The 17,942-nt window shown below is 30.8% G+C and overlaps 2 protein-coding genes across 10 annotated transcripts in view; one reads left to right on the top strand and one right to left on the bottom strand.

Moving 5' to 3' along the window:
- Window positions 1-6,371: 6,371 nt before the first annotated feature.
- The window catches only part of LOC134725351 (peroxiredoxin-like 2A), a 27,376-nt gene continuing 15,805 nt past the window's right edge, over window positions 6,372-17,942 (bottom strand). For 7 of the 9 annotated variants that reach the window (XM_063589088.1, XM_063589089.1, XM_063589094.1 and 4 more), the window contains exons 2-6: window positions 12,160-12,328; window positions 11,482-11,556; window positions 10,844-10,978; window positions 10,042-10,177; window positions 6,372-8,583 (exon numbers count right to left, since the gene is read on the bottom strand). In XM_063589088.1, coding sequence (XP_063445158.1) covers window positions 8,462-8,583; window positions 10,042-10,177; window positions 10,844-10,978; window positions 11,482-11,556; window positions 12,160-12,328 — 637 coding nt within the window. In that variant the 3' untranslated portion in view covers window positions 6,372-8,461. Of the gene's footprint in view, window positions 8,584-10,041; window positions 10,178-10,843; window positions 10,979-11,481; window positions 11,557-12,159; window positions 12,329-14,192; window positions 14,320-17,942 lie in introns of those variants that run through there. The other 2 variants (XR_010108547.1, XM_063589090.1) reach the window with 2 other exon arrangements.
- The window catches only part of LOC134725350 (galactokinase-like), a 6,673-nt gene continuing 3,048 nt past the window's right edge, over window positions 14,318-17,942 (top strand). Inside the window, exons 1-3 of the mRNA XM_063589086.1 lie at window positions 14,318-14,592; window positions 16,298-16,484; window positions 16,962-17,226. Of these exons, the coding sequence (XP_063445156.1) occupies window positions 14,431-14,592; window positions 16,298-16,484; window positions 16,962-17,226 (614 nt within the window). The 5' untranslated portion in view covers window positions 14,318-14,430. The remainder of the gene's footprint in view (window positions 14,593-16,297; window positions 16,485-16,961; window positions 17,227-17,942) is intronic.

The following is a 17,942-nucleotide window of genomic DNA, read 5'->3' as shown; positions in this document are numbered from 1 at the left end:
AATTCTGGCTGTTTTCATTTTTCCTTAACTTTTGTTTCATAAATTCAGTGGTCGGGGATAGGTTTTTATCCAGACTGCAACTTTTGTCCTAGAAAGCTCAACATGGGGATAGTGTTCTGGTGGTGTTTGTTAACTTCTTAAAAGCTTTGTTTTAGAAGGTGGAAGACCTGGATGCTTCATACTTTGTATATAGTTGCCTTATGTTATGAAGTTTCAGTCTGTCATTTGTCCATTGTCCCTGACCTCATTTTCATGGTTCAGTGACTACTTGGAAAAAAAAAGTTTTTTGTAATGTTAATTTCTTATTATGATTTATAGGATAACTATATATTTAGTATGTGTGTACCTTGCAAGATCCTCATGCGTGTCAGACCATTTTTATCTGACCTGGACCTCAATTTATGAATCGGTGAACAAGGTTAAGTTTTCTGGTCAAGTCCATATATCAGATACTATAAGTAATAGGTCTTCTATATTTGGTGTATGAAATAATTGTAAGGTGTACATGTCAAACTGTCAGATGTCATCTGACCTAAACTTGTTTTCATGGTTCAGAGGTCAAAGTTAAGTTTTGTGCTTTGGTATTTTTTATGCCACCACCGTAGCGGAGGGAGCATTAAGTTTTACCGTTGTCTGTCTGTATGCCTATACATCCCAAAATTGGTTTCCATTTTCTAACTTGAGTTTGCCTCAACCAAATATGAAACTTCAACACAATGCTTTTTACCACAAAACACAGATCATGTTTGAATTGTGGTGGTGTCACATTAACTTTTATGCGTGGAAAAATTGCAAAATGTTTAGTTTCCATTCTCTAACTTTAGTTGCCTCAAACAAATGTTATGAAACTTTTACACAATGCTTATGACCACAAAACACAGATCAAGTTGAATTTTGGTGGGTCACTTTGGCCATTATCTAGTTATGTCCCTTTATAAATCGAAAAATTGCAAAATGTTCAGTTTCTGTTCTGTTTCTTAAGTTTGCCCCAACCAAACTTGAAACCTATAAACAATACTTATTACCACATAATTCAGATCAAGTACAAGTTTGGGTATGGTCACTTTAATAGTTCTTGAGTTATGTCCCTTTATAAATCGAAAAATTGCAAAATGTTCAGTTTCTGTTCTGTTTCTTAAGTTTGCCCCAACCAAACTTGAAACCTATACACAATACTTATTACCACATAATTCAGATCAAGTACAAATTTGGGTACCGTCACTTTAATAGTTCTTGAGTTATGTCCCTTTATAATGTATGCAAGCATCGGGATACATTCTCAATTTTTATGCCCTATTTACAGGCATTATGTTTTTTGGTCTGTGCGACTGTCCGTCTGTTCATTCCTCCGTCCGTCTGTCTGTCGCATATCAGGTTAAAGTTTTTGGTTGAGGTTAAGTTTTGAAAAAGTTCATTCAACTTGATCCTTCTAATTTTAATGCTAAATTTGTCTACTTAGAGATTTTATCCCATTTTCAAGGTCTACTGAACATAGAAAAATAAAAGTGCGGATGGGGCATCCGTGTTTTTGGGACACATTCCTGTTTCTAATACTTTACGCAATAGGATAAGACCAACTATATTTGGTGTACATAAATATTATCATTTAACCTTGACCTCGTTTATATGGTTCATTGCTCAGTGTTATTTTTTCGTGTTTTGGTCTGTTTTTCTTTAACTATTATAAGCAATAGGTCAACTACAGTATATTTGTCATATTTAAGGAATCTTAGGTGTAAATGTCTGTCTGACAGGTATCAGCTGACCTTGACCTCATTTTCATAGTTCATTGGCCAATGTAAGTTTTCCTGGTTAAGTTTGTATTTTAGATTCTATAAGCAATAGGTAAACTATATTTAATGTATATGTTAGCGGCAATAAGTAAAATTAAGCATTAAGCTTAAATCCTAGGTAGTAAGCTAACGCCTAGGCATTAAGTTATTGTCTGAAATTTTCAGTCATTAAGCTTATTACCTTAAATCTGATGATGATTATTCATCCTATTGCCGAACATAATTTTAGGCAATAAGTAAACTCTGGAATTTATGCATATTGGGTAATTTATTCTTGATATAGAGTCGTTTCTTAATTATATTTCTAATTCTACATTTATAAATATACATTCATTTGACAGATCTTCGAATTAAGTAAGTTTATTTAGTAATTTGCAATTGCAATTTAGAATTAACTCATACTTTTTTTCATGTTTGTGTGGTATTACCAAGTATCAAAAAGACTTAAAAAATGTAATTGTATCCAATTGAAAAAGAATAATTCTATAGAATAATTATAATTATATTTATTTGAAAATTTGTTCACTTCATTAGTCAAGCTGGTTTGAACTGGTCAAAAGTAGACCAAATTAAGATATGATTTTTTTTATCACATCATTTTCCTTTTTATACGACCGCAAATTTTGAAAAAATTTTCGTCGTATATTGCTATCACGTTGGCGTCGTCGTCTGCGTCGTCATCGTCGTCCGAATACTTTTAGTTTTCGCACTCTAACTTTAGTAAAAGTGAATAGAAATCTATGAAATTTTAACACAAGGTTTATGACCATAAAAGGAAGGCTGGTATTGATTTTGGGAGTTTTGGTCCCAACATTTTAGGAATTAGGGGCCAAAAAGGGCCCAAATAAGCATTTTCTTGGTTTTCGCACTATAACTTTAGTTTAAGTTAATAGAAATCTATGAAATTTTGACACAAAGTTTATGACCACAAAAGAAAGGTTGGGATTGATTTTGGGAGTTTTGGTTTCAACAGTTTAGGAATTAGGGGCCAAAAAAGGGCCCAAATAAACATTATTCTTGGTTTTCGCACAATAACTTTAGTTAAAGTAAATAGAAATCAATGAAATTTAAACACAATGTTTATGACCACAAAAGGAAGGTTGGTATTGATTTTGGGAGTTTCGGTCCCAACAGTTTAGGAATTAGGGGCCAAAAAGGGACCCAAATAAGCATTTTTCTTGGTTTTCGCACCATAGCGTTAGTATAAGTAAATAGAAATCTATGAAATTTAAACACAAGGTTTTTGACTATGAAAGGAAGGTTGGTATTAATTTTGGGAGTTTTGGTCCCAACAGTTAAGGAAAAAGGGGCCCAAAGGGGTTCTTTAATATGCCGAATCTAACTGTGTAAGTAGATTCTTAATTTTTGGTCTCGTTTTCAAATTGGTCTACATTAAGGTCCAAAGGGTCCAAAATTAAACTTAGTTTGATTTTTACAAAAATTGAAACCTTGGGGTTCTTTGATATGCTGAATCTAAAAATGTACTTAGATTTTTGATTATTGGCCCAGTTTTGAAGTTGGCCTAAATCGAGGTCCAAAATTAAACATTGTTTGATTTCATCAAAAATTGAATAATTGGGGTTCTTTGATATGCCAAATCTAACTGTGTATGTAGATTCTTAATTTTTGGTCCAGTTTTAAAATTGGTCTAAATTAAAGTGCAAAGAGTCCAAAATTAAACTAAGTTTGATTTTAACAAAAATTAAATTCTTGGGCCTCTTTGATATGCTGAATCTAAACATGTACTTAGATTTTGGATTATGGGCCCAGTTTTCAAGTTGGTCCAAATCAGGATCTAAAATTATTATATTAAGTATTGTGCAATAGCAAGTCTTTTCAATTGCACAGTATTGTGCAATGGCAAGAAATATCTAATTTCACAATATTGTGAAATAGCAATTTTTTTTTTAATTAAGAGTTATCTTTCTTTGTCCAGTATAGTAAGCAAGAAATATCTGCAAGAATTTTTTTTAATTGGAGTTATCTTTCTTTGTCCAGAATCAACTTAAATCTTTGTTATATACAATATACAATGTATATTCACTTTTTACTACCAACTGATAAATTTAAATAATCTTTACCATTCAGTGATAACAAGCAGTTTTTTTACATCTTAATATTTTATGATGTATTTAAATGAGTAGTAATTGTTGCAAACTCCATTAGAATATTTTAATTGAAATTAGTTTTGGAATAAGGGAAAGGGGGATGTGATTAAAAAATTGGGTTCAATTTTTCTCATTTGAAATTTCATAAATAAAAAGAAAATTTCTTCAAACATTTTTTGAGAGGATTAATATTCAACAGCATAGTGAATTGCTCTAAGAGAAAACAAAAATTTTAAGTTCATTTGAATACATTCATTCTGTGTCAGAAACCTATGCTGTGTCAACTATTTAATCACAATCCAAATTTAGAGCGGAATCCAGCTTGAATGTTGTGTCCATACTTGCCCCAACCGTTCAGGGTTCAACCTCTGCGGTCGTATAAAGCTACGCCCTGCGGAGCATCCGGCTTTTTATTGGATAACTAAATTATCTTTGTGAATAGTTCCACAATTTGTGATAACAAAGAGATTTTCCAACACTAATTTCTATCAAGTTTTTATATTTCTAAAATATTATTTGATGCATTTTAATATAAATAACATATTTTACTAGGGAATTTATTTCTGGTCTCTAGTGGAGATTTGTCATATTGGCAATCATGCCACATCTTTTTTTTTATATTTAGGGTGACACTGGGCTCTGTACTTTTGCATCGTTAAAATCGGTGAAACTCAAGTTTGTTCTTCTGCTCATTTTCAAACGTATATTATTTTTTGCAGTAATAAAATGAAATAGTTGAAGTATTTCCATATGATCTTTTAAGTACGGAACTGTGACGTCCCTCAAAACATAAAATGATTTTACCGATTATATATTTAATTTTAACTATTTACAATTATTTTGTTCAATTCTAATATAAAACGTAGTCATAATTTTTTACTTTTTAATATTTTGTTTTAAAGAGTTTAGATCTACAATTATAATACATGTATAAACATTATTTATAACTTTTTATTTAAAACTAATAATTATTTTCTAATAATTAATTAAAATTTTTGGTTGAATTTGATACAATATTTTCATTTGCTATTTTTTTTTTACGCCAATACTTCGGACATCCCAGCTAATACAATCCTCAGATAGCTTCGATATGCAGCATGCTGAGAAATGTTGTTAGTCGATCCTAACTATATCATAATTTCTGTCCTAAGAATATCTCATAGGACTAATGTTGAGACAGTGTCGATAAACAGGCCACAGTTTTCATAATGTTATTATGTACCAAATGTATTTTAATTTAAATGAATAAATGTCTTTTATTTACTCGCATTTACATTTTAGGCATTAAGCTTAATGCCTGCTTACATTTTTCAGGATATAAGCTTAAATCCTAGGAATTAAGACTAATGTCTAACATCATTTAGGTAATAGAATTAATGCCTAGGCGTTAGCTTATTGCCTAGGATTTCAGCTTAATGCCTAATTTCACTTATTGCCGCTAACATATAGATGGATTGTAAGGTGTACATGTCTGTCTGGCATGGTTCATCTGACCTCAACCTCATTTTCATGGTTCATTGGTCAATGTTTATTTTTCCTTGTAAAGTCTGTTTCTTAGAAATTATAGGCAATAAGTCAACTATATTTTGTGTTTTTAATGATTGTAAGATGTACAAATATTTCCCATTCGGTTTATCTGACCTTAACTCATTTTCTTGGATCATGTTAAGTGTGTGTGATACTTGTAGAAAAGCTTTATATTTAGGACTAACAATATAAAATCAATGGTCAGTAAAGAAGGCGTAACATTTCAGTGTGTACACTCTTGTTTGTGTTTTGGTCTGTTTTCTGATACTTTAGGCAATAAGTCAACTTTATTTGGTGAATGTAAATTGTGTACATGTCAGTCTGGCAGTTTTTGTATGCCCTTGACATCATTATCATGTTTCATTATGATACTTGCTTTAGGACTATCATAAAATCAATCTTGGTGAGTAAAGCAGATGAAACATTTCAGTTTATGCACTCTTGTTTTGTTATTGTATGAAACAACTTTGGATTCAGTGAGGATTTTTTTTACATTAGGCTCTGTTTTCAAAGCAGTTAAATTTAAGGGTCCTTAATCAAAATTTATTTGATTTCAACAAAAATTGAATATATTTGGTTCTTTGATATGCTGAATCATATTTTGATTTTGGATTTTTTACCCTGTTATCAAATTGGTCAACATTGAGGTCCAAAGGGTCTAAAATTCAACTTTGATAGATTTTATTAAAATTTGAAGTTTGGATATCAGACCATAATATGTAGATGTCCAATTTCAAAGTTCTTAGACAACATCCATTCTGTGTCAAATATTCAATCAAAATTCAAATTCAAACCTGTATCAAACTTGAATGCTGTGAATATACTTGCCCTTAATGTTCAGGGTCCAATGTATGTGGTATCATACTTCCCACTGAGGAGCATTTTATTTCTATAGGGGTCAGGAGCTAGTATGGTCTTTCTTCACAAAATAAGACTAAAAAAGTGTAATTAAAATTTGTACTTTATTTAAACATCATAAAACATATAAAACAATATACTTAGATAACAAATAACTCTAATTTCTAATATCAAATTGTCAATAATGCTGATAAGGCTATTTAAAAAGCCCTCAAACACAACAAAAAAAATCACCCAATGATTTCTGAATATAAACAACTCCCAGGGAATAACTAGAGGAATACTGGAATATAATCATATCTAAACTAGCTCTTGAATTATGCTCAAAAGCTACCTAACATATAGAATGAACACAGTTTTTATAAGGTCAACATGACCAATGATTTTGTGGCACTACAATAATATGAAACTAGATGCAACATTGTCAGGATAATATATAACCATTAGAAGATCCATCTAAAGTAGTAAGAAAATTTATACTTCAGATATCATAGGTATGGTATAAAATCCTTTCAACATGGCACATAAATCATAATACAGACAACAATGTGGCTAATAAACATAACTCAGGCAACAACAGGGCATATAAAACAACATTGGTCACAACATAACAAATAAAATATAACATTGGTCACAACATGGCAAATATACATAACAGAGGCAATGCAAATCATTGCACCATTTTTATCTTAACACCAATTTTATCTGTGAGGAACAAAAACAATCGGGTTCTACTATCAGCTTCATGGTAGCTTCAAGGTGAAATGCTAACAGCAACACCAAAAGAATTTATATGTTAAAAATACAGTAAAATCTAAAGATATTTTTTTTTACTGTAAACTTGCTGAAGATACTCTTCCATCTATTAATCATGAATAAACTTCTGTTTCACTTTTGTATGAAATCAATTAAAAGAAGTAAACTTATTGTCTTACATTTGTTTAAACTGACTTTCTTATCAAAAGTGTACTAGTATTGACATTGCCAGCAATCATATGATATCCATAGCTAACCAAGAATTTTTAAATTAGTTTTCTGTTTTAAAGGCGCATTAATGTGCTAATACATGTACCTTTAAAAAAAATGTACTCTCACTAACCATATATAATTCACAATATCTGTTTGTTTATATTTGTCATGTAATGAAAATAAAATAATATCAGAAAATACAACTGTTTAAACATTTTAAATATACTTCTAATACTTTGTTCTAATTAATATACAATATAAAAATACATAAACATTGAACCCAACTATAATGTGGTGGTCAAACAATCCTTTTATCATTTATTTATGGCATTAAATAGAAATATTTTGATTATCATCTTTATATAAATCTGCTTTTGTTATGACACTAATAAAACTAGAATTTGTAGGGAAGAAATGCTAATTTCAAAAAATAAATGTGAAAGATTGTCAAAAGTTTCTATTTTGATGAGTTTTGCAAGTAAAAGACAAAAGCAACATACTTCAAAGTAAAGGCAGAAGCATTAAGTTACAAGACTTATTATTCATCCTTTAACTGATGTTTGTGTAGCCTTGAACTAAAATAAAAATCAATACCGTAAAGAGCATGTAAAAGTAACAGGTGATGACTTATCTCATCAATTACTGTAAGATGTCACACAAATAGTTTTGTATTTAACCTTGATTTTGTTTGAGACTTTTTATTTTATCTGACAACAAATTGTATTGCATTTAACCTTGATTTTGTTTGAGACTTTTTATTTTATCTGACATTTGTAACACAAATTGTATTGCATTTAACCTTGATTTTGTTTGAGCTTTGATTTTGCTATTTGTTCAGGGACTTTCTATTTTGAATTTGTTTTGGGGGTTAATTTTTTTTTATTTTACTTTTAATATACTAAATATTGTAAGCTTTGAATACTTTGATAAGAAAAATGATGAAAATTTCTCTTTTTTATTTGAAAGTTTTTGAGGAAAAGTATTGAAACAAGAAATTTCTGTTTTTACCCCAAAAATGCAAAATTCAAATTGTAATACCTCTAAAAGTAAGCGAATGAACATATATTTGTTTTTGCAATTTTTGAGAGTCAAATTTCAAGAAAAATCAGATGTCATAAACAAAAAATAGAAAAACATAGAATCTATTTATATTTAGGCATAGTTTGATCAAAAGGCACTTAGGTGTAAACAAATGTTATATATATATTATGTAGATTTGATGTTTTCAACAGCAGCCATTATATCTTTCAGATCAGCATGATCACCAAATTCTTTCTCATGATATTGAAATAATATACCTTGCTCTCCTGGTCCAATCACGTATACACCTTCAAAAAGAAAAGATATCTTTAAATATTGTACACTTAACTCTGTCTTGAAAAAAATAAAACCTATGCAAAACTATATTAGTTTAATAAAACAAATATAACGGTATGTTAGAACTTCTCATTGTAATCTTACCAAAATTTATGACATTAAAATAGAAAAAAAACTTTTTTATTTACTTTTTATAATTATTTCCTTGATGTGTTGACTAATTTTTTACACGTTTCTCAGTGAATAAAAATGTCTTCACAATGATATCATAAAGTTCAATGAGCTTTTCTCTAAATAGATATATGTCCTGCATGTTTCATGTACATCTATACAAAGTGGCAGCTTCAAATGCATTTAATGGTAATCCAAGTTTTAGACGAAATAATTCATGCAAAGAAAGATAACTCTAATTCAATAACTTACTGCAACTTTTATTTTTCATAATGATAACGCTTCAGAAATCTTCATACGAAAACATACTGCCAGTGTCTATGCACAACAAATTGTACATTTCATTGACTAAGTAAGAACATCCTGAAGGGACCTTGACCTCATTTCATGCTTTAGCATCATCTAAATTTTGAATTTAGGAAAATATACTTTCTAGGTTGAAAATATTCATACCTGCCAACTGTCACTATTTGCGGGGGATTTCCCCCATGGAGGCTCCCAAATTGATTTTTTTAAAGAGAAATTATGTCCACAATTTTAACAAAACAATTAATTTTACAATGAATTGAGGCTTATAAAGGTATGAAGAAGCCAAAAAACATCATTACACTGTATTTGAAGGCCCACTTGAAGTTTTTTTTAGGAGTATGACAGCCATCTTGCACGTAAAACCCCCATGGGCATTTTGAAAACTTGGCAGGTATGAATATTTGATATCTGCATACATTACATGTAAATTAACATTAGAACCTGACTGATTATACTTGACCAAATAGTTGCCCTTAATTTTGAGAGTTTATTGTGCCTTTAAAAATCTCCAATATATCAATGGAACACTTGATATATATAGGAGAACCATACATTGTCTCAGAATTAATTATTTTTTGTACATGTCTTTGAAACAGGTAGAAAGTGGGAGTTTGCTGAGTATTTCTATCCTGTTTTGAGTAGAGTACAAATAAAATGTATATTATGAGACAATTTATGGTTAATCTCTCTAAACTGCAACTCCTATAACCCTTCCAAATAAAATATTTTTATTTAAAAGAGTAAAAACTATTTTTTTAATTTGGAGCAGACAACTTAAATTTTCAATAACCTGTATTTTTTATTAACTCATAAATAACTCTACAGTAACACATTAATTAAATCATAAAAAGGTGATATACAGTCAGTGACTGAATATCACAAATGGATATATGGTCAACGCAATTGAATGTGCAAATAGCACAGCCTCAGTATATAATCTAGTATGTTATATTGTATTTCTACTTAACTAAGTTTAACATATCAATTACCTCCTAGAAGTCTTCCTTCACCTATCATGTTACCAGGAATACTTTTCTTTTTTACACGATAGATATTTTTCATGACACCAAATCTAAGAAGACTAAACAATGATGTCCACCTCTCTTTTGGTCCATAAAACTTTTTCTACAATAATTTTTTTTTTACAATTCCACATTAATAAAGGTACACTATTATCAAAGTTGTCCTTTAGAATATGAATAGGTAAATTTTGTACTTGTTGCTTAAAACAAGTGTATTGAAAAGTAGCTTACAAGGCTAATGAATTAAACGAATACTCTATTTACAAATAAAGAGAGTTGTCAATTACTAAAAAATGTTCACTTACCTGAATATGGTAATATGAAAGATGAATACAAATCAGCATCAGCATCAGTATTGATCTTTTATTGGATAGATATAGTATGTCCATGGATTCAAATAATTTTAAGTCATGCTTATCAATGTAAAATTAATCAAGTAATACAATGGGATGGTCTTTTGATATTCTTTACCTCACAATTAGATTTAAAATACATAACTGACCCAGAAAGTAGACTTGAAAATGGACATGGGGAATGTGTCAAGATACAATAACCCAACCAAACAGCAGAAAACAGCCCAAGCCCACCAATTGGTCTTCAACACAGAGAGAAAATTCCCTAACAGGAGGTGGGTAAATTTGCATATAATGTCTTGCAGAAAGAATTCTTAAATAATTTTCAAAGGACTATTCTCATAAGTCTTTTGTTCGAAAATTGATTGAAAATTTTCAATTTTATGGATTTTTAAAAATAATCAATACTTTTATACCTCTAAATCTAGATAAACATTTCCTTTGAAAAATGGTTTGAACTCATCAACTCCCAGAGTCTCATGAACTACAGCATGCAGCTGGACTCGATGGGCTTCAAGCTCAGGTAGCAGAGAGGACAGCCCAATGGCTTCCTGAAATAAAAACAAGAATAATATGTCTTAACACAATAGAATAACATTCTTATATAAAACCAAAAAGAATGAAATTATGACACAGGAGACAATGCTGGTTTTTTTTTCTTTTTGACGTTTTCTTGATCTTTTTAAACCATTTTTTAATGCAAAAAACTGCAAACTTCATAAAGTATTGACTAATGAAAATTTTTTGGAGTCAAGTTAAATTCTTCATGGATTGTGAAATTTTTTCCATTTACTGTAATTTGACAAATGTATCATGACAAAGTCTATCTTAATTTGACACACACTGACACATTTATCTTTGGAATGACCTTTGGTTTATCATCTCTACTCTATTTGATTTTTTTTCTTTTCTTTTATTTGTAACTCATGTTTTGCGTGTAAACATTCAACAGTAAGATTTACAATCAACAGAGATAAAAGCTATCCTGTAGTCCATGTCAAGCACTGTTTTCATTATAAAATCTATATAAAAATGTAAAAGTACTATAAACTACCTCTCTGCACAAAGATCATCCTGGTCTTCTGACTGCCATAAGAACCACACCATTATCTTTCCATAGATCTGATGCCTGTAACATAGACAGTATCTACATAGCTCTGATGGGTCAATACAATAAAGGTTCTAAGCATATAGCATACAAAGATGGTTTTGTATAAGCATAGTTCAGACTGCTTACCATTTGCCTTTGAATTTATGCTTTAGTTTATGGATATTCTAGGCATCATAAAAAATTCCAAAAGAGGATCCTTCAAAGTACATAATTTCTGTAGCTTTTGCTTTTAAATAGGTCTGAATAGGTATAGTCCACCATTTTCAACATAAGGAATTGCCGACACAAAGTCGGGAATATGACAGTTGTTTTCCATTGATTTGATGTGTTATTAACTTTTGATTTTGCAAATCGATAAGGGATTATTCTCATTTGAATTTTCCTTGGACATAATGGAGTTGGTAATTTTGTTCTCTTTATATTCAGAGAGTTTGTTTTATATCAATCGGTGTCAAATACTTTATCATTAAAACTTAATGATAATAAATTTGCATATGTTACACTTTAATCTTATACATTTTTTACATGTGACGTAATGATATGACTTAGTGACATCATGTCATATCATTACATGTACATAACATCCAATTATGAATGATTTGCAATACATAATGTACTCACTGAAAAATTGTTTTTGGTCTGATCTATTGTCTGTAGTTTGGCAGTGTGTAAATACTGAAGCGTAGCTTTCTCAGTAGCCATGAAGAATTGAGTAGGTAGATTTATAAGGATAGCAGCTCCGGCAGTTATTCCTGCTATACTTAATAATGCTTTAGATATTGACATCACCCTGCAAATAAAAAGTTCTAAAAATTTAAAAAGTTTCACCTATTCTTGTCATAATGTCTTCCTTACATTGCATAGAACCTTGAAAGATAAACTAATCAACAACCAATAATGGTTGTTTATTCCAGTCATTTATAATGCTTTCTAAAAAATTCTTAGTAACAACAATTAAATTATTTTGTACATCAAAGTTTCAATAGTTTTCATATGAGCCAGTAGGTAATTTGTCCTAATACATGTATTTGTAACGTTTGCATAAGCATGATAAGGCCGTAGTTTTTTATTTTTAGTTTTACGAAGCCTCCTACCCTAATTTTTGCCAAATAGGAAAAAAAATAAAATTAAAAATGTTGATTTTTAATTTTTTTTCTCCTCCGACCCAGTGTTTTTCATGCAAAAAATAAATAAATTTTAGTTCATAACTGCATGCAAGAATCTAAATTTATGCTCTTGGTGATTTAGTAAGTTGTTGCACATTGATTTTCAATTCAAACCTTGTCAAGAAAAAAAAATAGTTGTTACACTAGTAGAAAATCTCCTTGTGAAATGAAAAAAAAAAATTTTGATATTGAAGGTTGGTATTAAAAAAAAAGCATCAGCAGCAGCAGTTTTTTTTTTTTTTTTTTTTCATCCTCCTACCCATTGGTTTTGTCAAAAAATTTCGTAAAACTAAAAATATAATAACTATGGCCTAAGCATGATAAGGTCTATCTTAAAATCCTTAATTGCATGCAATTTCAAAAGTCAGGGTATATATCAGGGTGATATGCTTAAAACCACTTAAATTAAGATTTCCAATCATAATACTTATTTATTGTAGGTCAATAAGAAAATTCCATCTGTTTAGAAAAAAACTTAACTTACTATATAGTTTTATGCTTACAGGCCCTGTATCATTATAATAACCACAATTATGTCTGTAAATTGTAAATAAGAAAAGGAAGTTTGAGTATTTGTAATCTTTCTTTAAAGCACAATTTCTTAGATCGATAGAATTATTTGATACTGTTCTCATCTGCACTTTTCCATATAAACTACTGTATATCTTTATTTCAAATGCACATACTAGACAGACAGTTATGTACAGCAAAGAATCATTCCATACACCAAATACAGTTGACCTAATGCTTATTAAACTAAAAAAAAACAAAAAAAAAAAGCCAAAAAAAATAATATTGACCAGGAACATATAATTACATGTTCCCAGCATTGACAAGTGAACCATGAAAATGAGGTTGAGGTCAGTAGATAACTGCCAGACAGATACATGTATGTACATCTACATGTAAGAGGGAGAGTAGGAGGGGTCCTGGTCCTAAAATCCCGAGCTTAAAAACACGAAATCCGGGCCAAAAAAAAAAGCGAAATCCGGAAGTCCCGAAATTCGAAAAAAGATTCTTGGATCCCGAAAGGGTTAATCCCGAGCTTAAAAAGGCCCTTCCTTGAGTCCCGATAAAGGTCCTAACCCCCCTATCTATCAATCATTCCATACACCATATATAGTTTTATAAGTACTTGGAAAATAGATCAAAACACAAAAAAACTTAAAATTAACCAATGAACCATGAAAATGAGGTCAAGGTCAGGCGAAAGTTGTCAGACTAACATGTACTCATTACAGTCATTCCACATACCACAAGTAGTTGACAGACAGACAGGAGAAAATTGAGGTGAAAATACGGCCATGTTAAGCCATTGTCCACATCAGGCATTTAATAGGTAATACAAATTTGTAATTGTAATAAGCATGAAATTTGTAATTTATTTTCTATTTTCTGTTTACCATGACTGATCATGACTGCTCTAGTTGAAAGGTGACAGGTCTTACTGAATAGCAGAGATATATAATCTGTAAATTACTTGCATACCTGACCCTTGATTTTGATCTTTTAAAGACACACCTCCGATGGACATTATTATAGGCCTACCACTTGAGATATTGTCTCTGACCTAAATATTCCTAAACCTGGGGCGCTCGTCGACTGGGGAAAGACATCAATTTAAACCGGATTTTCGATTAATGTTCAGGTTTTACTGTACTGTCAAGGATATTTATTTATAGTTCTCTGAACGGGTATTTGAGTATTTACTTAGGTTGACATTACCATGGCAGAAACTATACCTGAAATAAGTGATGTATTGAAGGAAGCAACAAATTCTTTTCAACAAAAATTTGGGTACAAACCAGAAAAGGCTGCATACGGACCGGGAAGAGTAAATTTGATCGGAGAACACACGGATTACAATGATGGATTTGTTTTCCCGATGGCAAGTACAATAAATAATTTAGATATATCCCTGCTATATATACTCTTTTATTAAATTTTATAAGAGTGAAAAGGTTAAGTTGTTTATCGAGTTTCATTGAAAAAAATAATACTATATATACAACTATTCTTGAAACAAACGGATTATATAATAATATCAGAGACATATATTGTATTATATGTCTCTGATAATATACAACTTGTGTGAGTTTGAATTTGAAGTCGTTGTTGGCCGGAGAGATGCTTTCAAGTTGGGATTGGTCGAAGAAGGGTTGTATTTGGACATAACCGAAGACAATCAATATCATTATTTTTTCATGTGAATTTACACGTTTCAAAAGAAACATCATTCAAGGTTAAAGCTGACGCAATGAAAAGCTTTCTTTTGATTGGTTACAATACACACACCTACTTTTTACAGTAAAACATTGCTAACGGAGCTGCTTTTCTCCTTCACCCCTGGATGATTGATTGCTTGTTTGTGTGGGGGTTCTTGTTTGCTGGAGGATAACACACAATTGAATTTATACATGTAACCAAAGGGACATGACTGTGATCATGGCTTCTTGTCCTACATTCCAACATGATTCAAATTAATATCAGTTCTCATATATTAATTCAATATTTATCAATATAATAATTATATTATGATTACAAACATACTTTAACAGTTAAAAGAAGGATGACTGGTTTACAGAAAAGAGATAATAGAGAAAAATGGGCAAACAAAATTAGGAATAGAGAAAATGAGCATACAAAATAAAGAATAGTAAACAATTGGGTTGCCAAAATATAAAGAATAACTGCATAATTAAAAAAAATGGTAAAAAATATACTAATTTACTGGGCATTGCTGTTTTCTGTCTTGATTACAGATATAAACATTGTCCAGAATACAGATAAAAAAGACAGTCTTTTTCAAAGGTGGTCTCAATCTGAGACTACTATAACAAAGTAGTCTCAGTCTCAATGTTTGATTGGATGGTGTCTAGACTGAAATACAAAGAAATGCTGATACATATTATCCAGTCCATGCATTTTTATTTTTTTTTAAATTTGTATATTTACTTTGAGTATGTTACAAATCAAATCTGAGAATTTGAGTCAAATTGGTGAACATGAATTTGACAGCTAATGCTCTTTTTTAGGCAGATGATCACCAAATTTGATATATATATATTTTCTGAAAAAACTTTGAAAAGAATTGTAGAATGATGAAGATCACCTTTTTTGTTTTGAGAAATATGCGATCCTATATGTTCAACAATTTTCAAGATAGAATATAATTTGACACCATTTGGAAGCTCAATATAAAAATGTCTCAGATTTTTTCCCCTGGTATATACATGTATACCTTAATATTAAGGTAAGAATTAATATTAAGGAATATAGGAAATTTTTTTCCGAGACAAGTGCCTGAGATCATATTATATGAATTTTATTTGTGACATTTAATTTTAAAAGTTTGCCAATATTTTGCCAAATTATTGTTCAACCCACTGTCCCAGACAGTATTGTTATGATTTTTCAGACCTAGCAGCATCATAGTCCAGATTACTCTGACTTCCACATCTGTTTAGCCAGACAAGCTGGGGCCGTGGGTCCCATGGCCCCAGCTTGTCTGGCTAAACCACATCAGAGACTAGCAGCATCATAACCTATGATTGTACATAGTAACATTTTAACAAAAGCTAATAATTTTACAGGCATTACCTCTGGTTACATTGTTGGTTGGGAAAAAGACAGATTCTGGGATGTGTCGAGTTTTAACATTAGCAAGCATTGGAAAGGACAACTATGTGGAGTTTCCTATTCCATCAAACAAAAATAGTCTATCACCTGGTGAACCAATGTGGGCAAATTATGTCAAAGGAGTTGTGGCAAACTATAAAGGTGGGTATATTAAAAAATGATGTATTTCATTACAACTTTTAGATTTCCATGTATTTTATGAGGACTTCGGTGGGAGATTAGTTTTATAGTAAACTGTTATCTGCTGTTATTTTTTTCTACGGTTGGGTTGTTGTCTCTTTGACACATTCCCCATTTCCATTCTCAGTTTTATGTGTTAGTCTTTTTAAAAAAAACATGATATAGAAATGAATGTATTTTAGTCATAGATATACCAGTAGGAAGATGTGGTATGAGTGCCAATGAGACAACTCTCCATCCAAATAACAATTTAAAAAAAAGGAAACCATTATAGTTCATAATTCTAGCTTTTATTGGTTGAGCACTAATTTACATTTTGTAGATACAATGTATTCTATTTTTGTTCACTATTTATGTGCTATATATGCTTCAGTGACTTGGCAGACTTATTAAAAATACTGAAGGTTGAATAATTTTTTTTTCATGTATTTGTTGCAGGACCAATGTGTTCATTTGATGCTGTTGTTGTTTCAACTGTTCCTTTGGGAGGTGGAGTCTCTAGTTCAGCATCATTAGAAGTTGGAACTTATACTTTTCTTGATGAGCTAAATGATCTGATATTAGATACAACTGTGCCAAAGACACAGAAAGCATTAGCTTGTCAAAAAGCTGAACATGAGTTTGCAGGGATGCCTTGTGGTATAATGGACCAGTTTATTTCAATGTTGGCTAAGAAGGACCATGCTCTTTTGATAGACTGCAGGTAAGCTTAAGTCATGGAAATAACATGGTTTTGAATCTGTTTAACATCATTTCTTTGTTTAAGACCAAGGAAAACAATCAGAACAATATGATAATCAGTCAGATCATTATTCAATCAAATATCAGCTTTTTTTTATTGACTGCACTGAATTTGTGTCTACTAGATGTTATCTTATGTATCAAAACAATGGAAACATGATAATCTGCATTTAGTATTTAAAAAGATGTGGGGTAATATACATCAATTAGACAGTAGCACAATTAATAACTCCATAAAACTGTTGAAAAGTTACTTTCAAAGATAGAGAGAGTATAAGGGAACAACCTTTTAACTTCAAAAGGAGGGGGTATGATTTTTTTTTGTCGAGCCTGCAACTTTTGTTGCAGAAAGCTCGACATAGGGATAGTGATCCGACGGCGGCGGCGGTGTTAGCTCACTTCTTAAAAGCTTTATATTTTAGAAGGTGGAAGACCTGGATGCTTCATACTTTGTATATAGATGCCTCATGTTACGAAGTTTCCGACAGTCACATGTCCAATGTCCTTGACCTCATTTTCATGGTTCAGTGACCACTTGAAAAAAAAGTTGAGATTTTTTGTAATGTTGAAATCTTTCTTATTATAAGTAATAGGATTAATATATTTGGTATGTGCGTACCTTGCAAGGTCCACATGCCCGTCAGACAGTTTTCATTTGACCTCGACCTCATTTCATGG

Source organism: Mytilus trossulus, chromosome 7 (assembly GCF_036588685.1).
Source record: "Mytilus trossulus isolate FHL-02 chromosome 7, PNRI_Mtr1.1.1.hap1, whole genome shotgun sequence".
Classification (NCBI taxonomy): Eukaryota; Metazoa; Mollusca; class Bivalvia; order Mytilida; family Mytilidae; genus Mytilus; species Mytilus trossulus.
This window is presented reverse-complemented; position numbering and strand designations above follow the sequence as displayed.